This window comes from Mytilus galloprovincialis, chromosome 10 (assembly GCF_965363235.1).
Source record: "Mytilus galloprovincialis chromosome 10, xbMytGall1.hap1.1, whole genome shotgun sequence".
Lineage (NCBI taxonomy): Eukaryota > Metazoa > Mollusca > Bivalvia > Mytilida > Mytilidae > Mytilus > Mytilus galloprovincialis.
In genome coordinates, this window is record NC_134847.1 from 4,669,209 (window position 1) to 4,693,789 (window position 24,581).

The 24,581-nt window shown below is 33.7% G+C and overlaps 1 protein-coding gene across 1 annotated transcript; it reads left to right on the forward strand.

Annotated features, from left to right (window-relative positions):
- On the forward strand, positions 1-24,280 carry LOC143048834 (uncharacterized). Its single transcript, XM_076222704.1, has 16 exons — positions 1-17; positions 393-518; positions 1,246-1,365; positions 2,530-2,655; positions 4,268-4,393; positions 5,562-5,687; positions 6,268-6,387; positions 7,810-7,959; positions 8,993-9,115; positions 9,407-9,523; positions 15,386-15,511; positions 15,773-15,898; positions 16,526-16,645; positions 21,666-21,791; positions 23,742-23,867; positions 24,197-24,280. The coding sequence occupies exons 1-16, from the start codon at positions 1-3 to the stop codon at positions 24,258-24,260; spliced, it is 1,839 nt and encodes a 612-aa protein (XP_076078819.1). The 3' UTR covers positions 24,261-24,280.
- Positions 24,281-24,581: the final 301 nt, after the last annotated feature.

The window sequence follows — 24,581 nt, forward strand, 5'->3', positions numbered from 1 at the left end:
ATGAGTAATCTACACTCGTCAGTAGTGATGTTCAGTGTATCGCCAACGAGTATTTATACCGCAAAAACAATTTCAACTATAACACAATTGAATACTAACATGTTAAACTGAAATGTTGATTGAAACGCTAAAGACAGCAATCCAACTAGTAAATTCAAAACATCAAGTGGTGTTAAGGCACAACAAAGTGACCACCTATCTGTTTAACTGGTAAAAAAATCTCTATTCTGTAGACAAATTAAGACCTTCATGACAGATTGTGCAAGACTTCAAGATCAAATTTAAAAATTCTTTTTAATTTGAAATATATGCACATTTTTATAAAAATAAAACTAATGTTTTACAGAAATTGTCTATAATTATGAATATTGAAATACAAAATGTGTTTTCAGTAATACAGCTATCAAATGTAAAACTGAGTGTCCATGTCCAGAACCATGTGACTGTCCTAAAACTTACACTCCTGTTTGTGGTACTGATGATAAAACCTATGATAGCAAGTGTTATGCTAAATGCAGGTAGGACTATAAAACTTCATTAGAACCCAGGTTTCTTTTATAAAAAGGCAACTGTAAAAAAAATTACTTCCTTGTTTTTTTCCAAGGCAAGCTAGCTGATCCATGTGTTGTTTGTTATTGTTTGTCTATGTCTTTGTTTTGTATAGCAATTTGTTTTGTTTGACTTCTTGTGAGGAGAAGTTTATTAGTGAATCAAACTATCCTGCAGTTATAGCTCCGATCTGCATACTAGATACAGTAATTAAGTAAATGATAATAGTTCCGGAACGCAAACGATCACTGTACGGAATTTGTTGGTGAACGTGGTTGAATGTAACTTGTTGTATATTTAGTGATTCCTATCAGACCTTTTATGTGTTATTAATATATATTACATAAGAAAATCAAACTCATTTTCAGCAGAAGGAATTATCAATCATTATCCTGCAATATATATTTAGTTGAAAACTAGTTGAATTAGCATTTCAATTTTGAATTGTACATTTTATTCCTACCTTCTGTTTTAGGAATGAATAAAGGCAATAATTTAGTTGCTGTCATGGTGACACTTGCACCAACTGAATAATACCAGTAAACACAATGGTTATCATCCTCCATCACAAAGCAGTTTTAGATTTCACATTTTGTAACATTTTATTTTCATTTCTAAAGCGTACATCTGTTTTCCTTTTGTGTGCTCTTTAATTATTTTATGTTCAATAAGCAATGCTCTTTTTCAAATACACAGCAAAGTTGGAATAAAATGTCCAGGTCGATGTCCATGTAACTGTGGGTGTTCTACAGATTATAAACCAGTTTGTGGAGCCAATGGTCAGACGTATGCCAACAAGTGTACTGCAAACTGCCGGTAATTGTATTTAGCTTTTGATTTTTTCACGAGTGTTTTGTTTAAATGTTAAATTACTATAAAAAAAATGATTGTTCATTATTTGAAAATGGAAAAACATATAGGCGTTAAATTGACATCAGCGACGATAAATTTATATTTAAGTGTATCAACTGTCTTATGTTCTAATTCATAACTTCAAGCGAACATAAAATTAAAAAAAAAATAAACTCAATACCTTTGTATGGGATCAGCTCGCCTGACAGTGTGCAGGAAAGCTTTAATTTTATTAAAGACAAATGCAAAATACTAAATGTTCATCTGTTACTGTCCACCTAGGCCGCTGCAGGTAACGAACACAAAAACCAACCTACAAAGGTAAAAGCAATTTTCATTATGTACTTAAAGACATATTATGAATCAATTTAAAGATTCTGTATTTTACACACATTATTCACAATAAACAAAAATAACATAAGAAAAATACATCAAGTCAGGTGGGAGGGTGGGAAACTTAACTGCACCAAAAGCGAACCTCGAATGACAATATCTTAAATTCGCACAACCGCCAAAAGTGTAGCACAAAATATTTAAATTGACCTTATTCAAATATTATGGTCAGTTCTAACTCGACCAATGAAAAACATTAAACCTATTATATACTTTCAACACGTGTATAAACAAATACTCGTGGTTATGTTTACATACCAGTTTACGTAATTTTAATAAATACGTGCTCTTGTATCACCCATGTTTTTCGAATCTAGACTTTTTAAAACATGTTATATACGCTGCTTAGTTCACCTTATAGTAAACCTTAACATATCCATTGTATATAAGTGTTATCATTTATCATGTTGACTGTCCCTTTGGTATCTTTCGTCCCTCTTTTATCAGCAAAAATATCAGGCTTTTAGCAATTAAACCAGAAGATGACAAGATAGAACAGCGAAACATGTAATTCGTTGAACATTTGAATTTGTGGTTCACCTGTTCCACGAAACCCACAACAATTGGTGTCAAACGAATACTTAGGAATCCACAGTAGTTGTTTTATATTTTCGTGACTAACGTAATGTAAATACGAGAAACCAATTATATAATACTAATTCAAATTATGGTGAATATAATAAGTAAAAGAGATAGCTAGTTTATCTTGGTTTTGTGAATCTTTAATTGTTTTAGAAAGGTGTCTATAAAATGTGATCGTGAATGTCCGTGTACTCCAACATGTGTGTGTCCAGCAGTATATGAACCAGTGTGTGGAACGGACGGTGTGACGTACGACAACGAATGTCAAGCCACATGCAAGTAAGTAAATTATTGAATATACTTCTGAGACGATGGAGTAAAAGTCAAGGATGCAGAAATGGACAGTCCACAAAAAGGACTACTTCGGTGTTTCACTTTAAGTGGAGTTAAACAACATTTTTTTAAAATGTATGCATAATTGTGAATATCTTGAGAAACGGATTATTATGATTACAACAAAACGTTTTAGAAATATAGCAACGGGATTATTAAAAATAGGTACCGTTGCGTTAATATTATTACTACCACTGGGTCGATGCCTCTGCTGGTGGACTGTTAGTCCCCGAGGGTATCACCAGCCCAGTAGCCAGTACTCCGGTACTGGCATGAAAATAAGGATTTTTTGTGTTATTAAATTTGCTGTTACAAAATGTTAAAAACTATTATAAATCAAAAAATGTATCTCCCTCATGCAAAGCTCTGATTCCTTTCACGGATTTGGCTATACTTTTTGGAACTTTTGGATAGCTCTTCGTTTTTTATATATTAAGCTTTGGATTTTACATATTTTGGCCAAGAGCATCACTGAAGAGACATGTATTGTCGAAATCCTGATCTGGTGCAGAAAAATTGGTACCGTTAATGTTATTAAAACACTTGAAAGAAATATGGAATGCATTTAAGCCTATCTCTTATCCCCCAAAATAATAACTGGTACATTTCAAATAACATAAACCGTAATCTAGCAAAATGGGGTTTATTTCATTCATCCTTACAATCTTTCTGCAAATTGAGGTCTATTTTGAACTTCTCTAAAATTAAATGAAAAATAATGTGGAGAATTATCCTGCAAAATATGATATGTTTCGCATATCTCTTAAATTAAATGCAAAATCATTAAAGGTCTATTTCGTACATCGTTACACAGAACTCCAAAACCTGGACCAACTGCCATAAAATATTATAGTTGTTTTTATAAGTATAGATATGAAATACAGTGTTCGTGTTGTTTCTTATTTATTATTTATAACTGTTGATGTAAAAGAGGGACCAAAGATACCAGAGGGACAGTCAAACTCATAAATCGAAAATAAACTGACAACGCCATGGCTAAAATGAAAAAGACAAACAAACAAACAATAGTACACATGACACAACATAGAAAACTAAAGAATAAGCAACACGAACCCCACCAAAAACTAGGGGTGATCTCAGGTGCTCCGGCAGGATAAGCAGATCCTGCTCCACATGTGGCACCCGTCGTGTTGCTTGTGTGATAACAAATCCTGTAAATAGTCTAATTCGGTAGGTAAAATTCATGACAGGGAAGGGGATTGTATTTTTTTTTTTTTTAGTCTGTGTTTACTCCTTTGTTTTGATTGTTATTGTCTATATATACATATACTATATACTATCAAAGTTATGTTTCATGCATTGATCATTGGTAGTTGTATGTTTTATCGTGTTTTATCGTGTGTATAAGGTTACGTTAGGCTGAGTTGGAGGTTTTTTGTGCACATATTTTTTTTTAGTCAAACAAAATTAAATTTGGGCGTTTATAAAGTCTAGCTATCTTGACTATGCGTTTGTCGTAATTGTCTACGTCTGTTTTTTTTTTCTCTTGGTGATTCCTTTTGTTCTTGTTAATGAATTAGATGATATATAATTGCAGAAAGATGCCAATAAAGTGCCATAAAAAGTGTCCGTGTGTTCCACCTTGTGTGTGTCCAACCATATATAAACCTGTTTGCGGAAATGATGGTAACACTTACAGTAGTCAATGTCAAGCTAGATGCAAGTAAGTAATATGCATAATTTAGTTTAGGGGACAATCAATAAAAAAATATCATCCAACATTTACAAAAAAAGTCAAACAACGCTTAAACGCTAACAACAGTCAAGAAAACACAGAACCGAACATGGTGTGGTCAATTCGTAATCGGATGTCCTGTCTTGTTTATCTTGACTGACTGAACAGACTTTACACTGTATATTATGACAGCGTTTGAAAGTCTGAAAAAATCTTGATGTTTTTTTTTCTAGCAGTAAATCCAATCGATTAAGACTCGATCAAACCAAAACGTTCGTTTCAGACTTAAAAATATTGCTACTAGTGAGAGAGATTCGAATACACGAACCTTACTACAGATACAGTTAAGTCAGCCTCATATCTTGACTTACATCTAGAAATTGACAATGAGGGTCGGTTAAAAACAAAACTTTACGACAAAAGAGATGATTTCAGCTTTCCAATTGTGAACTTTCCATTTCTAAGTAGCAACATTCCAGCAGCACCTGCATACGGGGTATATATCTCCCAATTGATACGATATTCCCGTGCTTGCATTTCCTATCATGATTTTCTTGATAGAGGGTAGGTGCTCACAAGGAAGCTATTAAACCAAGAGTTCCAAATGGTGAAGTTGAAATCATCCCTTCGTAAATTTTACGGACGCCATCACGAGTTGGTTGACCGTTATGGAATAACCGTATCACAAATGATATCGGATATGTTCCTTACGTCGTAACTACAATCCCCTTCCCTTTCCTGAATGTGACCTACCGAATTAGACTATTTACCGGATTTGTTATCACATAAGCAACACGACGGGTGCCGCATGTGGAGCAGGATCTGCTTACCCTTCCGGAGCACCTGAGATCACCCCTAGTTTTTGGTAGGGTTCATGTTGTTTATTCTTTAGTTTTCTATGTTGTGTCATGTGTACTATTGTTTTTCTGTTTGTCTTTTTCATTTTTAGCCATGGCGTTGTCAGTTTGTTTTAGATTATGAGTTTGACTGTCCCTTTGGTATCTTTCGTCCCTCTTTTACTACACATTATGCTGACAGACAAAAAGAAACATTTATTGTATTATTGTTCAAACTTTGCAATTTAAATTGTGTCTCCAAAGCGCAAGTCTAAAGATAAGCAAACACAAATAAAAATAAATACATAAATTTATTTCAGAAATGTTGGTATAAAGTGTGACCACAAATGTCCCTGTAAACAGAAGTGTGTCTGTCCTGCTGTATATAAACCAGTGTGTGGATCAGATGACGTGACGTACGATAATCAATGTACTGCAAATTGCAAGTAAGAGAACTAACGATAGATGTATTTAGTAAGTACAAATATATATATACACGATAGAATATTGAAACCATTTATGAGTAAAATGATGCATGTGTGAAGATTCAGCATGTAAGCGGGACATTGTATTTCCACTGCTGCAAAGTTGACAAAAACGATGACAACAAGTACATTTTACTTTAAAACATGCAATTTAAAGGTTTGTTTTTAAATCCTTTTTAATTCTGTCATAAATATCATAATTCTAATCCTTTTGTTTTGTTTGACATTCATTTTAAGAAAAGACTGACTGGTGAGTTACATGAACCGCGGAATTTTGAAATGTGTTTTGTTGGGCCGATTTCACGTGTAGCATCAGTTTGTTACAAATTAAACAATGGGAACTTTCTAAAGTTTACGAATACCATTATAATGATGATCTTTATTGGAGTAGTGAAATTTCAACGCTTCCTTTATATTGCTACCATTTTTTTATAAATAAAACTTCATAAACAGTATTGAAATTTGACCTTTGTATCCCGTTAAGTGCTAGTTGATTATAATGCATGAATGTCTTAAATTTTAAAAAGGTTGATTTTTACAGACGTGTGACGGTATCATGTAAAGGAAAATGTCCATGTGGGTGTAAATGTCCGCCATACAAAAGTGATGTGTGTGGAGAGGACAACAAGACATACTATAATGAATGTTTTGCTAAATGTGCGTAAGTATGTCATTATATGCCAAATGTGCATTAGTATGCAATAGTATGCTAAATGTAACTAAACCATTTGATGATCAATTTGCAATAGTATGTCATATAATGCTTAATGTGCGTAAGTATATTACTAATATACTATGTTATACCAAATGTGCATATAAGTATGCCGTGATATTCTAAATATACGCATGTTATACTTTGCTAACTGTGCGAAACCCTGTCATGCTATGTTAAATTTACATTAGTCTGCTCTCCTATGCAATATATAAGTAAGTATGCCATGTTATGCTTAATGTGTGTGTCTGTCATGCTATGCTAAATATGCGTAATTAGACAATGATATGCTATACATGTATATGCGTAAGTATACCATTTTAGATCGAACTTGAATGGAAATTTTCATCAATGGGCATACATTTTCCACATTATATCGAATAGTAAAGCTGTAAGTAGTCCTGTTCTAAGTATGAATGGAAAAAATATCGCTAACTCTGGGGTGATCGATTGAACGCAAAGAGAGCGAGATCTGCTGAGTCGACTTGGTACATGTATGCGTCAACCACTTTTCGACTCCAGGTTATTCAAATAGGTCGACCATGATAAATTAAAAAAACAAAGGATATTAGTTGTCCATGATCCATGACAAAGAATCAGTATAAACACAGTAAAAAAAACACTAAAAGCAAAGGAACAGTGTTTTATTACTGTATTTCATCTCACAGTCATAATGAGGCCTTCAAGACGGAGCCAACAAAAACAAACTCTCACCTCATTGCATTTTTAACACGTCCTCTAGCACCGGATTTAAGAGAAATTCAATGTGAATATTTTTTGTAAGATGTAACACCACCAAATCGGCCTCGGACAAAAAGAACATTCAGAACGTGGAAGTATTAAATATTTAAAAACAAAATCCTACGCATAGGTGAAAATGTCCTAGGATAACTGTGTGGAATATATTTTGGTAATTGTACATTGATTGTTTCTTGTATATAAAGTACCTTTTTTGATGTATGCAAAATTCCGGTAGCGGGTAAATAACAGTACATTGAACCCGTCCTCATCATGTCCATAAACGTCTGAAAATGAAATAATTTAACGTGGAAAGGAATGGCGTGCGTCTCATCAAAAGTTTAGTTTACAAACTGGTCTACATTTGAGAAAATATTATGTAACTCAAAAATAAAGTTTGAAAATCCAGAAGAGCATATACTAGTATCATATTCGGTAAATTTTAGAAGAGTCAACATTTTCCTGACTTTAGAGTTGAGGTACATGCACAGTGCATTGTCCAACAAATGTGGGAGTATGCATGCATTGTTAATTACTAAATGATTATCGTTGCAAAAAAATGTATATCATGTTATTATTATGAACCTCGAACATGCAGAAGAGTCAGAATTGGGACATTCGATTATGTTTTAGGGAGGTTAAGACTAAATGTCACCAGCAATGTCCCTGTCCAGTAGGACCAACCACACCCTTGAAACCCCCATGTCGATGTACACTCCAATACCAACCCGTATGTGGAACCGATGGTAAAACATATAACAACAAATGTCAAGCTGCATGCAGGTACAGTAATTTACAAATCAAATATGGCATTATATTGATTTGGTATTGCTCCGCAATTTGCTTGTTGAAATATAAATGATTAAAAATGTTCTATAAAATCAAACAGTTATGGTAGGTTTTGTGGTTTGTTAGAATGATGTGTTGTTAGATATATAAATCACTGCTACGAAATATGACGAACAGTTTATATCTGAGGGTTTGGTTGGGGTTTACAGAATAGAAAATGAAGGGTATAATGTATAGAAAAATGAGCCATTAAAAAACTAAGGATAGAGAATATTGATGTGCTTAAATATAACAAAAAGAGAATAATGAGAAAAAATGTAATGAATACAGAATAATGATTTACAGTTTACAGAAATAAAGGACCGCCCCCAAGACCCGCATATATAAACGAGCATTACTTTTAATGATAGAAATTGTACTTTTAGCGAACCAAAATCGCGTACCACGGTATAACATAACCAGCTAATAAATGTTTATGCCTTACCCGCTACGACGTTTCCAGTCATTTCAACCACTCAGTAGTCAGATCTTTTTGTATTGACATGATTTAACAAACTTTACTAAATTGTCCGTTTGTTAATTTTGAAATTATTATAAAACTAAGGTTTCAACTCCCTCAAGCAAAGGTGGCTTAAAATGAATTTGGCTATTTATTTTAGGTATTTTTGACATATAGCTCTTCAACGACTTTCGGTACTTATCCATCTTCAGATTTCAAATATTTGGCTTTGAGGGTTCCTGATGAAGGTTAATCCAGAAAAGCGCTTCAGACGCAATAGTGGTTTTCCATTTTTCCAGGCTTATGGGGGTAGAAAATTGTGACAAATAAGCGGTTAACTTTATATGAACAGCCACGTTCAGGCTTATGAGGTTACCTTGTATAAATTTTGCTTTTTGTATGTTTATTTAGAACATACTGAGACATACAATCCATTTTATTAGATGAACATAACGAGACTCTTTATGTATTTTACATTTTATTTGTCTGATTGTTTATTAATATCACCTAGACTTTACTATTTTACAGCAAAACCACTGTATTATGTACAGGGAAATGTCCTTGTACAAAGTGTATGTGTCCCAGGAACTATCACCCAGTGTGTGGTGTAGACGGTAAAACATATGGTAATACATGTAGAGCGTCATGCAAGTAAGTGCAGTAGATATAAGCTTACGTTCAAAGCTATCAAAATGCGAAAAATGGTAAATATCAGAATAATATATATAAACATTTTTGCAGAACACCGACTTTTACTGTGTGCTTTCATTTGCTTATCATGATATGAAAGAAAGGTAATAAGTTGTCCACTTTCTGCATTTGAAAATTTTCAAAATTTGGAATTCTATTTCTATCTGGAAAATATATATACATGTAATTGCTGCCATAAGTAACAATGTGTAATGCGGCAATATATAGACATGTCTTTAATATTCTATATAGGGATGTAAAAGTATCATGTGACCACAAATGTCCATGCTGTACCTGTCCTTCTGACGTCACCCCTGTCTGTGGAGTCGATGGTAGCCAATATTCAAACGAATGTCAAGCGAAATGTGCGTAAGTATATAACCATTAAAGCTTTTCATTCTTAGCATTAAGATTATATTTATACTCAAAGCTTTCGAGGTTTTATCAATAAAGCATACACTGTTTTAGAGGGTATAAATATTTTCAAATTCTGTAAATAAAAATTGGATATAAAGTAAACGTAAATAATGGAATTGTTTCTCAGAATACCAATATATTGTAATGCCGTCAACCCCCCTTTTTGAATATGCTGTGTTATTAAGTACAAATAATAATACGGAGTTGTCTGTGAGATGATATGCTTTGCATATGAGTGTATTCGATACGCTGATTACACTAAAATTGATTTAATTCTATTGTGTTTCAAGTGATGTTATGAGTGGAATTTACTCGCGGTGACCAAGTTTGTTCCCGGAGTGCCTGTACCTTTGGTTCTGTTGTATATTTGAGATATTAACCTTTTTCATGTGTTCCTAAGTTATCCTGTTGGTGTAATAACCTTCATGATGAATACATATGTTAGTTCTTAATGATTTTAAGCTGGAAAACATCTTTATTTACATAAAATGTCCAGTGTTTACATTTTGAATTGCCATTTCGGGAATTTCCCTAATTAGAGAGATGGTTGCTGATTGGTCCGACTTATGTAAGAGGGTCTGTGATTGGCTGACATTCTTATAAAACTAAAATGATCAACTACGGAAAGCAGTAATTGTTGTGGTTTGGAATTGAATGTTATGAAACACCAAACTTGAAATCTCGGAGAATTTAGGAGGAAATTAGGAGACGAATTAGGAAGACATTAGGAGGAAATTAAGGAGACAATTAGGGAGACATTAGGAGGAAAATAGGAGACTTTAGGAGGAAATTAAGGAGACAATTAGGGAGAAATTAGGAGGAAAATAGGAGACTTTAGGAGGAAATTAAGGAGACAATTAGGGAGACATTAGGAGGAAATTAGGAGACTTTAGGAGGAAATTAAGGAGACAATTAGGGAGACATTAGGAGGAAATTAAGGAGACGAATTTGGGAGAAGCTGGGAGTAAATCTCGGTGACTCAGTTTGGGTGGTAATAGTTGGTGACAATATATGTAGAGGGTAAATTATACCTATAGTTTTAATTAGTCAAAGAAATATATGTCTTGGTGACGATAATAACCACTAGTATTTATATACAGATGGTTATTTTAAACAGATGTTGTTGAATTAAGGCTACATAATTTTATAGGTGTTCTTTTATTGAGACCCTTTGTACGCCTGAATGAGCTATATGCTAATGATAGTTTTTAAACTAGTCGACTGAATCTACAGAGTGGTTATACTCTGGATTGTTATATATATGTGTGTATATATATATATTTAATTAGTTAGACCAACCATACCAGGAACCCAACCAAACCAGAAACAGCTAGAGCCTTCACAGCCATTCTCTCTGACATTTTAAGATTGTTAAATAAATGATCACAAGTTTTATATGTTTTGTCTTTTATTTATAAATAATAATTATATTGATAGACCTCTAGAGTCTACTAGGTTAACGAAGCTGTAAAGTGTGTTGGTTCGACGGTATTCCAATTAGACGTCGGGCCATACATCTTATAGTAATATAAACCATACCAGTTAAAGAAATCCCTTTTATTTGTAACCTGTTATCTCTGGTGTCCGACTCTAACACCAGGGAGGCAGCGTTATATTTGGTGGCAGCGGTGGGATACATTTATAGAGTCTGTTATTGTTTGTACAATTACATAATTTAATTATAAAACCAAAAATTATAATAAGAATGGATGATTCAAACGTTGTTACGTTTGGCCCACATCTCAATGAGATTGTTGATGAAGCAGATGCAACTATGCATGAGAGTTTATTAGAGACACAAAGTTGTGAAATTTTTAAAAGAACGGAGAGAATGATGGCAGAGGCACGGGCAGAAATGAAACTTCGGATGGACAAATGTTTTTCCGATTTTTCAAATGATATGAACCAGATGTTTGCAAAATTTGAAGGGCAAGCTATGAAAAGTATGTCAACCCCAATTTTAGGACGGGGAATTGAAAGTACAGCAAATAGTCTGGAACACATAGTCAGGCACGGTAAGACTGATAAAAATAACAGTCATATTTCAGATATCAGACAGTCAAAACCTGATATCTCATGCAAAATAAAACCACAAATCTATGACGGTTCGGATGATTTGGAGGAGTATTTGACACAATTTGATTTATTGGCAGAAATAAATGATTGGGACCCTAAGACTAAGGCCTTACTTTTGGCTAGTAGTTTATCTGGAAGTGCTCGGGCTATATTAAATGAAATCACTGATCGGGAACGGCACGATTTTGAGTGTTTGGTTAATGCTCTGAAAAATCGGTTCGGTTCGATGAATAGGTCAGAAATTTTTAGGGCTGAGTTGCAAACAAGGGTAAGAATGAAAAATGAAACACTGCCAGAACTGGCACAAGCTATAAAAAAACTTACACGTAGGGCTTACCCGGATACTACTGCTCTTGTTATGGACACATTGTCCCTCGATTATTTTATCGATGCAATTCCTGAGACTGATATACGCCTCCGATTGAGAGAGGTTGGGCCAACTTCAATAAATGAAGCAGAGAATATTGCTGTTAGACTTGAAGCTTTACGTATAGCTGATATACAGAAAGGTCGGAATGTTCGTACAGTCGAGACTGAAACACTGTAGACCATTGTCCATAAAACAAAACAAAAATCATAAAGATAATCAATGTATTAGATTTTTGTCAAACTCTTCAGAATTAATAAATAAAAGCAAATTTAGAAATAAAGTTAAATACTCATGTATTTTAAACATGATCCTTTTTTATTGGACGGACATAAAAGATGTCGCTATTTGTGGAATAGGTTTTATGTATAAATGTTATGTTGATATCCTTTCACTAAGGATGGCTTACTAGTTATAAAGAGGAGGTTATACCTTGTTTTAAAATGAGAGATGATGTCTCATGTAAAATTTCCGAAGCGGAAATTGTAGAAGTTAATGCTACAGAGATAAACTATTACTCACGGCACAGTCTATGGTCGCGCTAAATAAAATTTTGGGTGAAAATACTGCACTATATTGGTAATTTTAGTTTCAGAAATTTTAATATTAAAACATAGAAAGTCATTTTACAGTTTGGTTAAAACTCTGGTTATGTGGTGCTATGCGATTGTTCAACACACAGATAGGATGATTTTTAAATGATTGCAATCTTAGTAAGAGGCCCTATGAAAAGAATGGTTATCTATATTCTTAATTAAGAAAATTAAAATAAAATATGTTGCTAGAAAGACTTGTCTCAGTTAAGTACTGAAATGTAGATGTTTTGGCCTGGCCAGTCAAAATATGAAACCTGAAGGTATGTTTCTTGAGAGAGTTGATCAGAAAAGATAGAGTACATGTTGGTCCGTAAATAACGAGAGGTACACAACGAAGCACCTTCCTAAGAAGGCTGCGTGCACCTAAAATATTTCACAGATCGTATAGTACTGGAGGTGGTGTTTGATTGCTCAAAAGAGATAGACACACGAGTGACCTTATTACTGGTCAGTGTCTATAGAGCAAGGCTTGGCAAGAACGGGTCTGCAAGAGAAACGTTGTACAATGTTTGCAAGCCCGGTTCAAAGTTTTAAGAGAGCAACAAGTATATTTAACACCAAAAAGGGTTAAAAACAAAAATCATTAACAGACAGGAACGACATTAGTGCTCAAAAGAGATAAACTCACGAGTGACCTAATCACTGGTCAATGTTTATGGAGCATTGAATGATAAAATGGTTTTGTTGGAAAAGCATTTCATTATGCTTACAAACCAGAATATGAGAACCTCAAACCAGAGTGAAACGAAGTAAACAAAAACAGCCCGATAGTAAAATACATGTATTATTGGTCAAGAATAAGCTCCTTTATGTGTTTTAGTTACAGAAAATTATATCTATATTTAGTTGAGTTGTATTTATATGCTCTGTTTATCTGATATAGTAAAATATCAGCCAAATTGGAATAAGATTTTTGCTTTGAAAAAATCAAAGTCATAAAGTACTGTAAATATACTGACTATGTGCCTGATAAATGTTATTTAAATGTTTGTTGAATATTATCAAATATTACTCAATTTTAGTTCCTATTGCTGGGAACCAAATCAAGTCAACCTATTTGGGGACCAAATTCTGAAGGATGGGGGCAATGTAATGCCGTCAACCCCCCTTTTTGAATATGCTGTGTTATTAAGTACAAATAATAATACGGAGTTGTCTGTGAGATGATATGCTTTGCATATGAGTGTATTCGATACGCTGATTACACTAAAATTGATTTAATTCTATTGTGTTTCAAGTGATGTTATGAGTGGAATTTACTCGCGGTGACCAAGTTTGTTCCCGGAGTGCCTGTACCTTTAGTTCTGTTGTATATTTGAGATATTAACCTTTTTCATGTGTTCCTAAGTTATCCTGTTGGTGTAATAACCTTCATGATGAATACATATGTTAGTTCTTAATGATTTTAAGCTGGAAAACATCTTTATTTACATAAAATGTCCAGTGTTTACATTTTGAATTGCCATTTCGGGAATTTCCCTAATTAGAGAGATGGTTGCTGATTGGTCCGACTTATGTAAGAGGGTCTGTGATTGGCTGACATTCTTATAAAACTAAAATGATCAACTACGGAAAGCAGTAATTGTTGTGGTTTGGAATTGAATGTTATGAAACACCAAACTTGAAATCTCGGAGAATTTAGGAGGAAATTAGGAGACGAATTAGGAAGACATTAGGAGGAAATTAAGGAGACAATTAGGGAGACATTAGGAGGAAAATAGGAGACTTTAGGAGGAAATTAAGGAGACAATTAGGGAGAAATTAGGAGGAAAATAGGAGACTTTAGGAGGAAATTAAGGAGACAATTAGGGAGACATTAGGAGGAAATTAGGAGACTTTAGGAGGAAATTAAGGAGACAATTAGGGAGACATTAGGAGGAAATTAAGGAGACGAATTTGGGAGAAGCTGGGAGTAAATCTCGGTGACTCAGTTTGGGTGGTAATAGTTGGTGACAATATATGTAGAGGGTAAATTATACCTATAGTTTTAATTAGTCAAAGAAATATATGTCTTGGTGACGATAATAACCACTAGTATTTATATACAGATGGTTATTTTAAACAGATGTTGTTGAATTAAGGCTACATAATTTTATAGGTGTTCTTTTATTGAGACCCTTTGTACGCCTGAATGAGCTATATGCTAATGATAGTTTTTAAACTAGTCGACTGAATCTACAGAGTGGTTATACTCTGGATTGTTATATATATGTGTGTATATATATATATTTAATTAGTTAGACCAACCATACCAGGAACCCAACCAAACCAGAAACAGCTAGAGCCTTCACAGCCATTCTCTCTGACATTTTAAGATTGTTAAATAAATGATCACAAGTTTTATATGTTTTGTCTTTTATTTATAAATAATAATTATATTGATAGACCTCTAGAGTCTACTAGGTTAACGAAGCTGTAAAGTGTGTTGGTTCGACGGTATTCCAATTAGACGTCGGGCCATACATCTTATAGTAATATAAACCATACCAGTTAAAGAAATCCCTTTTATTTGTAACCTGTTATCTCTGGTGTCCGACTCTAACACCAGGGAGGCAGCGTTATAATATTGCTCAATCTATGAAAAGTACTGTTGCTCTGTTGTTTTCTTCTTATATACCGGATGTTGATGCGTTTCCCTTTGTTTTAGAATGTTACATTGATTTGTTTTTGCTTAATCGAATTATGATTATTGAATAGTGGTATACTACTGGGGCGGTTATTCATTGTAAGACTGATGCTGATTTTCGTACATGTATCATATATTTGTAATTTCAGTAAAGTTCCAATAAAATGCCATACCAAGTGTCCTTGTGAGGAGGTAAAACCATGTCCTGATTCATACGAACCCGTCTGTGGGGTTAATGGCAAGATGTATAACAATGAATGCTATGCCAAACTGAGGTAAATAGGTTATTTCTTTCAGTATCTCCATACAATTCATAATTATAAAGTAGAAGATTGTATTTCAATTATGGCAAGTGAAAAAGAAACACTGTGTAATCAGACAAAAAAACCCAAATAAGGTCTATATAAACGGAATAACGAAATAAAAGAAGGTTGGAAAATACCTGCCACATAAGAATTTGTCCTTGCACTAAATTTTTAAAATCTACCATCTCATTACAATGGTGACTTAGGACTTAGTTAATTTTGTTTTCACAGTAATATTGCTGTCAAATGTAAGACTGAGTGTCCATGTCCAGAACCATGTGAGTGTCTTAAAACCTACAATCCTGTTTGTGGTACTGATGATAAAACATATGATAGCAAGTGTCATGCTAAATGCAGGTAAGTCAACACTAAACGTTTATAAAGGAATGATGGATCTTGTTAATTGGACATAACTTGGTGAATCAGTAATGTGATTTTGTAGTCACATTCCTTGATGGTTTTTTTTTTTAATTATTTATATAGAAGTGTATGCCTAAAAAGAAGATATTACCTTGTCGGTACATCGGTGCCTCTTGATGTTTATTCGAACCCGACTGATTTAATTCCCATGTGAACAAAAAGAAATAGAGAAAATGTGCTTAAAAAATCAAGAAGAGAGATGGTGCTAAAATATAAAAAATAAAGGAACAGCGGACTAAAATCTAAAAAGTGCAAAAAAATAACAAGATCAATGTAGACGTTTCCTCATCCACACTGTCGTGTTTGTCTGAATATGTCATTACATATTCTCTTAATAGTACATTGCATTAAGAGGACTTTTGATTTTCCATTTATTATATATAATTTGTATGCATATATTTGTTTTAATAAATATTAAAGGATACAGTCTCGTATCTATGACCTTCCAAACTCAAGCATAACTCACGTTTTGTTTTCCTGGAACGGATGCAGTGTAATCAATTATTTCTTCTGTTATATTGCGGCTTTAATTTATACTGTTTTTATTTCTTGTGAAATCAACAGCAAAGTTGGAATAAAATGTTCAGGTCGTTGTCCATGTAACTGTGGATGTTCTACAGAATATAAGCCAGTATGTGGAGCCAATGGTCAGACGTATGCCAACAAGTGTACAGCAACTTGCCGGTAATTGTATTTGTTTTTTAAATCTTTTTGAAATTCTCTATGATTAAGGCTTTTATCCGTGAAAGTTAAGAAAAACAAGATATATGTGTTGCATTGTGCCTGACATGACATTAAAGAATTAGCCATTAATTGGAACGTTCTAACAAGGTATCCCAGATGTATCGTTTTTCTTTTTTATTAGCTCACCTGCCCGAAGGGCCAAGTGAGCTTTTTTCATCACTTTGCGTCCGGCGTCCGGCGTCATCGACGTCGTCGTCCGTCGTCGTTAACTTTTACAAAAATCTTCTCCTCTGAAACTACTGTGCCAAATTTAACCAAACTCAACCACAATCATCATTGGGGTATCTAGTTTTAAAAATGTGTGCGATGACCCGGCCAACCAACCAAGATGGCGGCCATGGCTATAAATAGAAGATAGGGTAAAATGTAGATTTTGGCTTATAACTCTGAAACCAAAGCATTTAGAGCAAATCTGAGAAGTGGTTAAATTATTTATCAAGTCAATATCTATCTGCCTTGAAATTTTCAGATGAATTGGATAACTGGTTGTTTGGTTGCTGCCCCCAAAATGGTCAGTTGACCCCTTAAGGAGTTATTTCCCTTTATAGTCAATTTGTAACAGTTTTCATTAATTTGGTAAATTACAAAATATTTTCCTCTGTAACAGAAGGGCCAAGTTTATTATAGATAGAGACAATTGTAAGTAGCAAGAATGTTCAGTTAACATCACCAAAACACAGTTTTGTCATGAATCCATCTGTGTAATGTTTTAACATGCACATAGACCAAGGTGAACGACACAGGCTCTTAAGAGCCTCTAGTTTCACTTCCCATTATTTTTCTACGTGGAATGCATGTAGATAGAGTGATGGCTAATTATCAAAATTCTTTATAATTATTAAAAATTGTCATTTCGGGCGCATATAAGTATTTCATATAATCAATCGCCAAAAACATCATCCAATAAAAATGCAGGATACATTGTATTAACATGTACATGATGTATGTACTATACTCAGAAACTAAAATGATTAAATACTTTGTCTGCATAAAATGGATATTTATAATATTGCAAAATGTATTGCGTTATTTCACTCCATTTTACTTTAACAGCACATCACTTGATGTCCCTAGTTTTCTTACAAAGTTCACTTAATTCGAGAATTGATTAAGTTATATAATCTGTTAAGATATTTAAGACACATTCTAGTGTATTAAGTAACCGATATGATTTATAATTTAATTTAATAACTCGCATAAAATCCTATTACAATGCAATACTTTATTTTATTCTATAAAGAAAATGCATAAATAGTCAAATAAATATGTCTTAAAATTTACGGTACAAACTATAAAAGCATGATGGCTGAAAGTGCGGTATTATACAAATATAGCCTTTGTATGAGGTCGATACAAGGATATATTGACCTGAAAGAAGTATATTGACTGAGGACGAAGTCCGAGGTCGATATACTTCTTTGGGTCGATATATCCTGTATTGACCTCAAACAAAGGCTATATTTGTTATATTATTAATTTCTGACCATATTTGTATCAAAATCGTCATTTAAGTTTGTTGGAATTTTATAGATATTACATTGTCTTCTTGACAATAACAACATATTAGTTGTTATTTCATTTACTTTTTTTTTTGGACATCTTATGTATTTGAAGATTTTTTTCGTCAAATAATCGATCACAGATATCATGTGTTTCAAAACGTTAAACAATATCCTGAAATTCATTACATGACGTCACAAAGTATATTGGTTTTTAGATATTCTAAAAATAACCGTGCAATATGCTTTTTGCAGGTCAATATGCGTTTTGCTATCCGCCGTTTTCTCTCTACCTTCGAAAATATAGTTTAACATGTGACTATCTCTAAACGAATCAAATTTGTTAAAATATACGAATTAATAATATTAACTATTATAGCACAGTGGCTGAATCTACGGTATTAACTATTATAGGTCAGTAGCTAAATCTACGATATCAACTATTATAGCTCAGTAGCTAAATCTACGATATCAACAAACATAGCACGATATAAACTATAATTGCATAGTGGCTAAAGCTACGATATAAACTATTATTGCACCCTTATGCACAGTGTCTGAATTTAAGGTATTAACTATCCTAATACAATTGTTTAAACTAAGGTATTAACAATCATAGCACAGCGGCTAAATCTACAGTATGTTATAGTTATTGACCAAGCAAGTCGGTATATGGGATTTAATTTGCACAGCTCGAGTGACCCTGTTTAACCCGAACGACGAAGGAGTTCGGGTTAATGGGTCATCTCGTGCTGTGCAAATTAAAACATACACCGATTTGATTGGCCAATAACTATTTTAACACATGACGTCAACGATTTTCCCGCATAAATCATATCCGCCCAACAAGACGTTGAAATGGATGGATTTCATCATGAATTATCGGAGAATGATATGATCTTATCACAAGTATTAGAAACATTGGAGGATGAAATGGAACTGAGAAATGTAAATATAGAGGACTTTTTTGGAGAGTTTCCTAGTAATGTGATGGATGAGAATGCATCTGGAGATTTAATAAACACCTCAGCTGTTTCATTTGACCTAGGACTAGACTTAGATCTATGGTTGCAAGTTCCTTCGGAAAACGGAAAGATTCAAAATGTCAAGGTACGTCTTTTTTTTTTAGAATTATCTGCCACGCGCAGACCCATTATTGCATGATTTGAGGTGTGGACCCATAGACTGATCCAAGGGATGGAGTCCCGGGTCCCTCTTTTGTGGAAAAAAATGGTTAATTATATAGGGAATCACTGAAGCATGACGCGCGCCCCCTCCTTTTAGGTCAGTCAGCCCTCCCCCTTAAATAAAAAGTTCTGGATCTGCTACTTAGACCCTTGATATAATCATTTACGGAAACTTCCGACTAGTTTTATTGTTTAATTGTTCTCATCCGGAACATTCATGAAATATTTGCCACTGCCAGATTTTGCCTCTGCCATGTGTTGAATTATGTGATATTATCTTATTTTAGGATGAAGAACCTAAATATCAGGAACAAGGACTCGAATCAAGGTTTGCAGAAATGACAGACAATGAAATTGATACACTTATTGAAGATGCTGAGAACAAAAACACAAAGAAAGCCACAAAATGGGCAGTTAATGTCTATGAAGACTGGAAGAATTCTAAAATTGGTAGTGGTTTAATTATACCAAACCTGAAGGATTTGTCTGTTCAAGATATTAACAGCATTTTAGGAAAATTTGTAGTAGAAGTTCGGAAAAAGAATGGAGAGAAATATCCAGCGAAAACACTTTATCTTCTTGTAACTGGACTTCTAAGAGGAATGCGGTCACACGGTGTTTCTAATCTTAACTTTTTGAACGAGTCTGATGACAGATTTCTGAGGTTTAGACAAATACTTGATGCACAGATGAAGAAATTAACATCAGATGGGTATGGTATAAATGTTAAACAAGCAGATCCAATTTCAGTTGAACAGGAAGAAATATTGTGGGACAAGTCTGTGTTTGGTAATCATTCATCCGAAAGTTTATTGCATACTGTTTTTTTTCTACAACTGTAAATATTTTGGTCTACGTGGTCGTGACGAACACCGTAATCTGCAAATTTCTCAAATACAATTAGAAGATGATAACGGAAACTATATTGAATTCCGGGGTAAGGATAATAAAACGTATAATGGAGGGCTACGCCATCGCTATATTGCACCAAAATCTGTCAGACAATATTTAGAGAAGGATTGTCAGACCCTAAAATCGTATCAGATGTATATGAATGCAATATACGAAATTGATAAATCGGTTAGTAGTCCTTTTTATCGTAGACCTGTTTTATCAGATGGTTCTGTTAAGTTTGACCACATACTGGGTGCTAATAGATTAGGGTCACTCATGAAGACAATATGCCAAAAGGGAGAATTAAAGGGGAATTTTAGTAACCACTCGGGGAAAAGAACACTTGCAACTAGATTGTACCAAGCAGGAGTCAATGAGCAGATGATAATGGATAGAACAGGTCACAGGAGTGAAAAGGCTGTTCGTACCTACAAAAGACCTGCGGATTCTATGCTAAAAGTTGTCTCTAACATTTTGAATCCATCTAATAAGCAGATAAAACTTGAGGATCCCAAACCATTAACCGATACTCGTGCAATCCTTCCTGAGCAAGTTAATATTGAAAATACAGAAAATACATTTAATGTTTCAAAACCAGAAGGAAAATATCGGGGATTGCCAAGTAACAGCTCTTTTCAAAACTGCGTGTTCAATTTTGTAACGAAGATGTGAACCTCACAGATTTTGTTTTCAATTTTTAACACTGAATTGTTATTTTAAGTTGTTTTTAAACGGTACTTAGAAATGTATGAAAAAGCGTTTTTTTTTTTTTAGTTTTCATTGTGTCATGTTGTGACACTGATATCTTACATATCAAGACTATAATAGGAAGATGTCGCTGATACTTTATTTTCATTTTTTTTTAATGACAATTTTTTTTATATTGATGGAAAAATAATTTTAGTATTAAATCAACCTGTGTTCTTTATCTTATTTAGACTTGTATTGTGTTGATTGTAATGCTACTACATTTGTTTTGTATGTTTTCTATTCTGATGTTTTATCAAGTGACTGATTTTTATGTCCGAGTATAGATACATGTATCCACTTGATATTTCTTACAAAATGGAGAAAAACAAATATCTGTAGTAGCAATGGAATCAACAAACGCAAAGTACTGTACAATAAACATCTGTCAAGGACGTGAAGTTTACGTGACCTGTGCAATTATTGAAGTAGTTAATGCACACCTGACCCGTGCATTATCCAGATTATACCACAGTAAGATCAAAGGAATTTTGCCTCTGTCATGTGTTAACAACTATTATAGCACAGTGGCAAGGAAAAACATTTGCAATTAAAGTTTTGCTTTTATGAAACATTTTGTAAAACGTATCAAATTTTATAACTTTTCTTTTACGTTTGAATGTGTCCTTCCAGAAAAGTGAGCGTCAAATGTCAAGGAAAATGTCCATGTAGACAAGCATGCCATTGCTCTACCTTATATAAACCTGTATGTGCCGCTGATGGGAGATCATACGTCAATGAATGCTTTCCAAAATGCAGGTAAAACTATATCTTATTGTATTGTTTGAATACCAAACAAATTGATCATAAAATTGTGGTAAAAGTTAATGAAAATTTAAATAGATATAAAACGACACCAACTGCTTTTAACATATAACATAAATCACATATATACATCTATGTATAAACCAAAAGTCTCGGGGATCTCGTTGTATTGTGTTCGCCTCGGGTGCGGGAGGTCGTGAAAGCTAACACAAGCCGTGCCCTACCAAAAGATTGTTAATTTGATACTTGCTTATTTACCGCTTAGCACGCGGCAATAAGGAGTTAGAGCTAAGACAAGTCGGCTCTGAGGCAGAGTATTGTGTCCAGGAAGGGTGATATGTTTTCCTGCAAATTATACCTTTATTAACACGTTGAAATTCGAATCAATATTTGGGTCTAGTACAGAGTAGGGTTATAAATATTACTAGTCGTTATTGGTCATGAAGCTCATGAATAGTTATTAAAGGTACCAGGATTATAATTTGGTACACCAGACGCGCGTTTCGTCTACATAAGACTCATCAGTGTGCTTGTGATAGCTACAGAAAAATAGGTAAAGATAATATATATGGCTAGCCTGCTTGTAACAGGCGGAAACCCAGTTGAAATAGAACAAAAGAATCGAAGCTCTTTGTTATAGAAGGCGACAAATGCTTACTGTAATGTTTACTATAGTAACACAAATTTTAAAAGTGAAAAGAAACAAATAAAATGACAATTTTCTTCTTTTTTTCGAAGTGTTTCATTTCAAAAACACCATTTGCATAAGTTTTCAATTTATTTATTACATAGTAATGCAGAACAATTAGATATCGAGTCCACGACATGGGTATCTATCAAGTTGGATGTAGAAAATGCATAACCTCGGACGGAGAACATATCAATCTATTAGTTCAGTAATTTTCGTGTCTGCCCTTCCATTATGTGACTCAAGAAAAAATTTCAAAAAATGGGTTACAATTGTATCAGAAAGAGAAAATCGAGTGCAACATTTTATGTTAGGGCGTATTTGAGGTGTATATTTTGTCTTTGAAACGTCCAAAGTAAGAGTATCTGATATATCATCTCGCTTCAGATTCTATCATTTTTATTTATCAAAGCTACAGGTTGACTTTATAACATTAAAAGATCACAGTACGAAAAGATGAAATATATGGGTCAAGTGAAATACCTATCTATTGAATCACAAAAACAGAGTAGGTGTGTTCGAAAGGTATTTTTTTTACTAAAAGTACTTGACAACAGTCTTTTAAGTTGGATGATGAAAATGCATATCTTCGAGAAAAAAATGTGTGTGTGTTATCTAGGGTTTATAATCTTCAACCACTGAAAATTTTTAAGTCTGCCCTTCCACGAAATATTTAATTAGTTTAAATGTTTAAGAATTTCCCAAAATTCCACCTGACAACCGATCAGACATTAGTTTTAAGTTGAATCAATGCAGACAAGATAATTAACTGATGCTCATTAGCTAGTAGATACATTTGTCGTTTAAAATACAACTGACATTTAAGGATCGTAATGGTGCTATGTGGATAAATTTATCGGTTATCAAGAGCAAAATTGGCAGCGCGTCATCCCTAAAATGGCTTCCATTTCTACGATTGTGAAAATGAACTGGCGTAATGGGGAGATAATTTTGACGAAGTAGAATCCTGACTGTTAGTTGAACAGTGAAGTCATTATAAGGTTTACTTTATACTACCCTCCTTTCGAAGTAGTTTAGTCCTTAAGACAGATACATTTGTTATTAATCGGACTAGTCTATTCTTAAAATATGGTAGAATATCTAATTAATAATGATTTCATGCTCAAGTTCAGCTAGCAAGCAAGCTAACCAAAGACATTACGTTTACCTACAAACTCAAGTCATTCTGCTGCATGTAATAAAGAAAAGCGTTTCGGCCTCTGGAAATTTATTAAGTATCTTTATTTTTTTTATAGATCAATAAAAGTGGAATGCACTGGTAGATGTCCGTGTAAAAGGCATTGTGCATGTTCGTATATATACAGTCCAGTATGTGGTGATGATTGGAAAACATATTACAATGCATGCTGGGCAAAATGCGCGTAAGTTAAAATTTGCTGACAACTGATTACTTCTGGTATATTCTATAATTAAAATCAACATATATGGCAAATTTGGTACAGATCATATCTTGAAAAATGTTGGTGTATAAAAGGATTACGGTATAAGTCAAGGTTTTAATTAAACATTTTCAGATTATATATATATATGATTAATTTATGCTGTGAAATATTTTGAAATAATGTTTAGATACATGTACAATCATTACATTATTTTTAAACAATCTAATTTTGGATGTAACACGTCTTCTAATTGGCTTTACAGATACACATATACAAATAAATGTTTCACTATTATTGTTATTTTTCAGGGGTGTGCTTATTTCCTGTAATAAGCAGTGTCCATGCTGGCGGGATCCTTTCTACAAAAAATGAGATAAATAAAAATGTACATGGTTCTACTGTGTGTTTTTCGTTAGAAATAAGAAGATGTGGGATGCATGCCAATGAGACAACTCACCATCCAAGTCACAATTTAAAAATAATAAATTAATATAGGTCTTCAACACGGAGCCTAGGCACACCGAACAGCAAGCTATAAAGGGCCCCGAAAATGACCACGGTAAAACTAACCAAACGGGGAAACCAACGGTCTAATCAATATAAAAACGACAAACGAGAAACACTTATCAACAAACGACAACTACTGAACATCAGATTCCTGACTTAGCACTGAGGTAACAAATGCATCTTGTT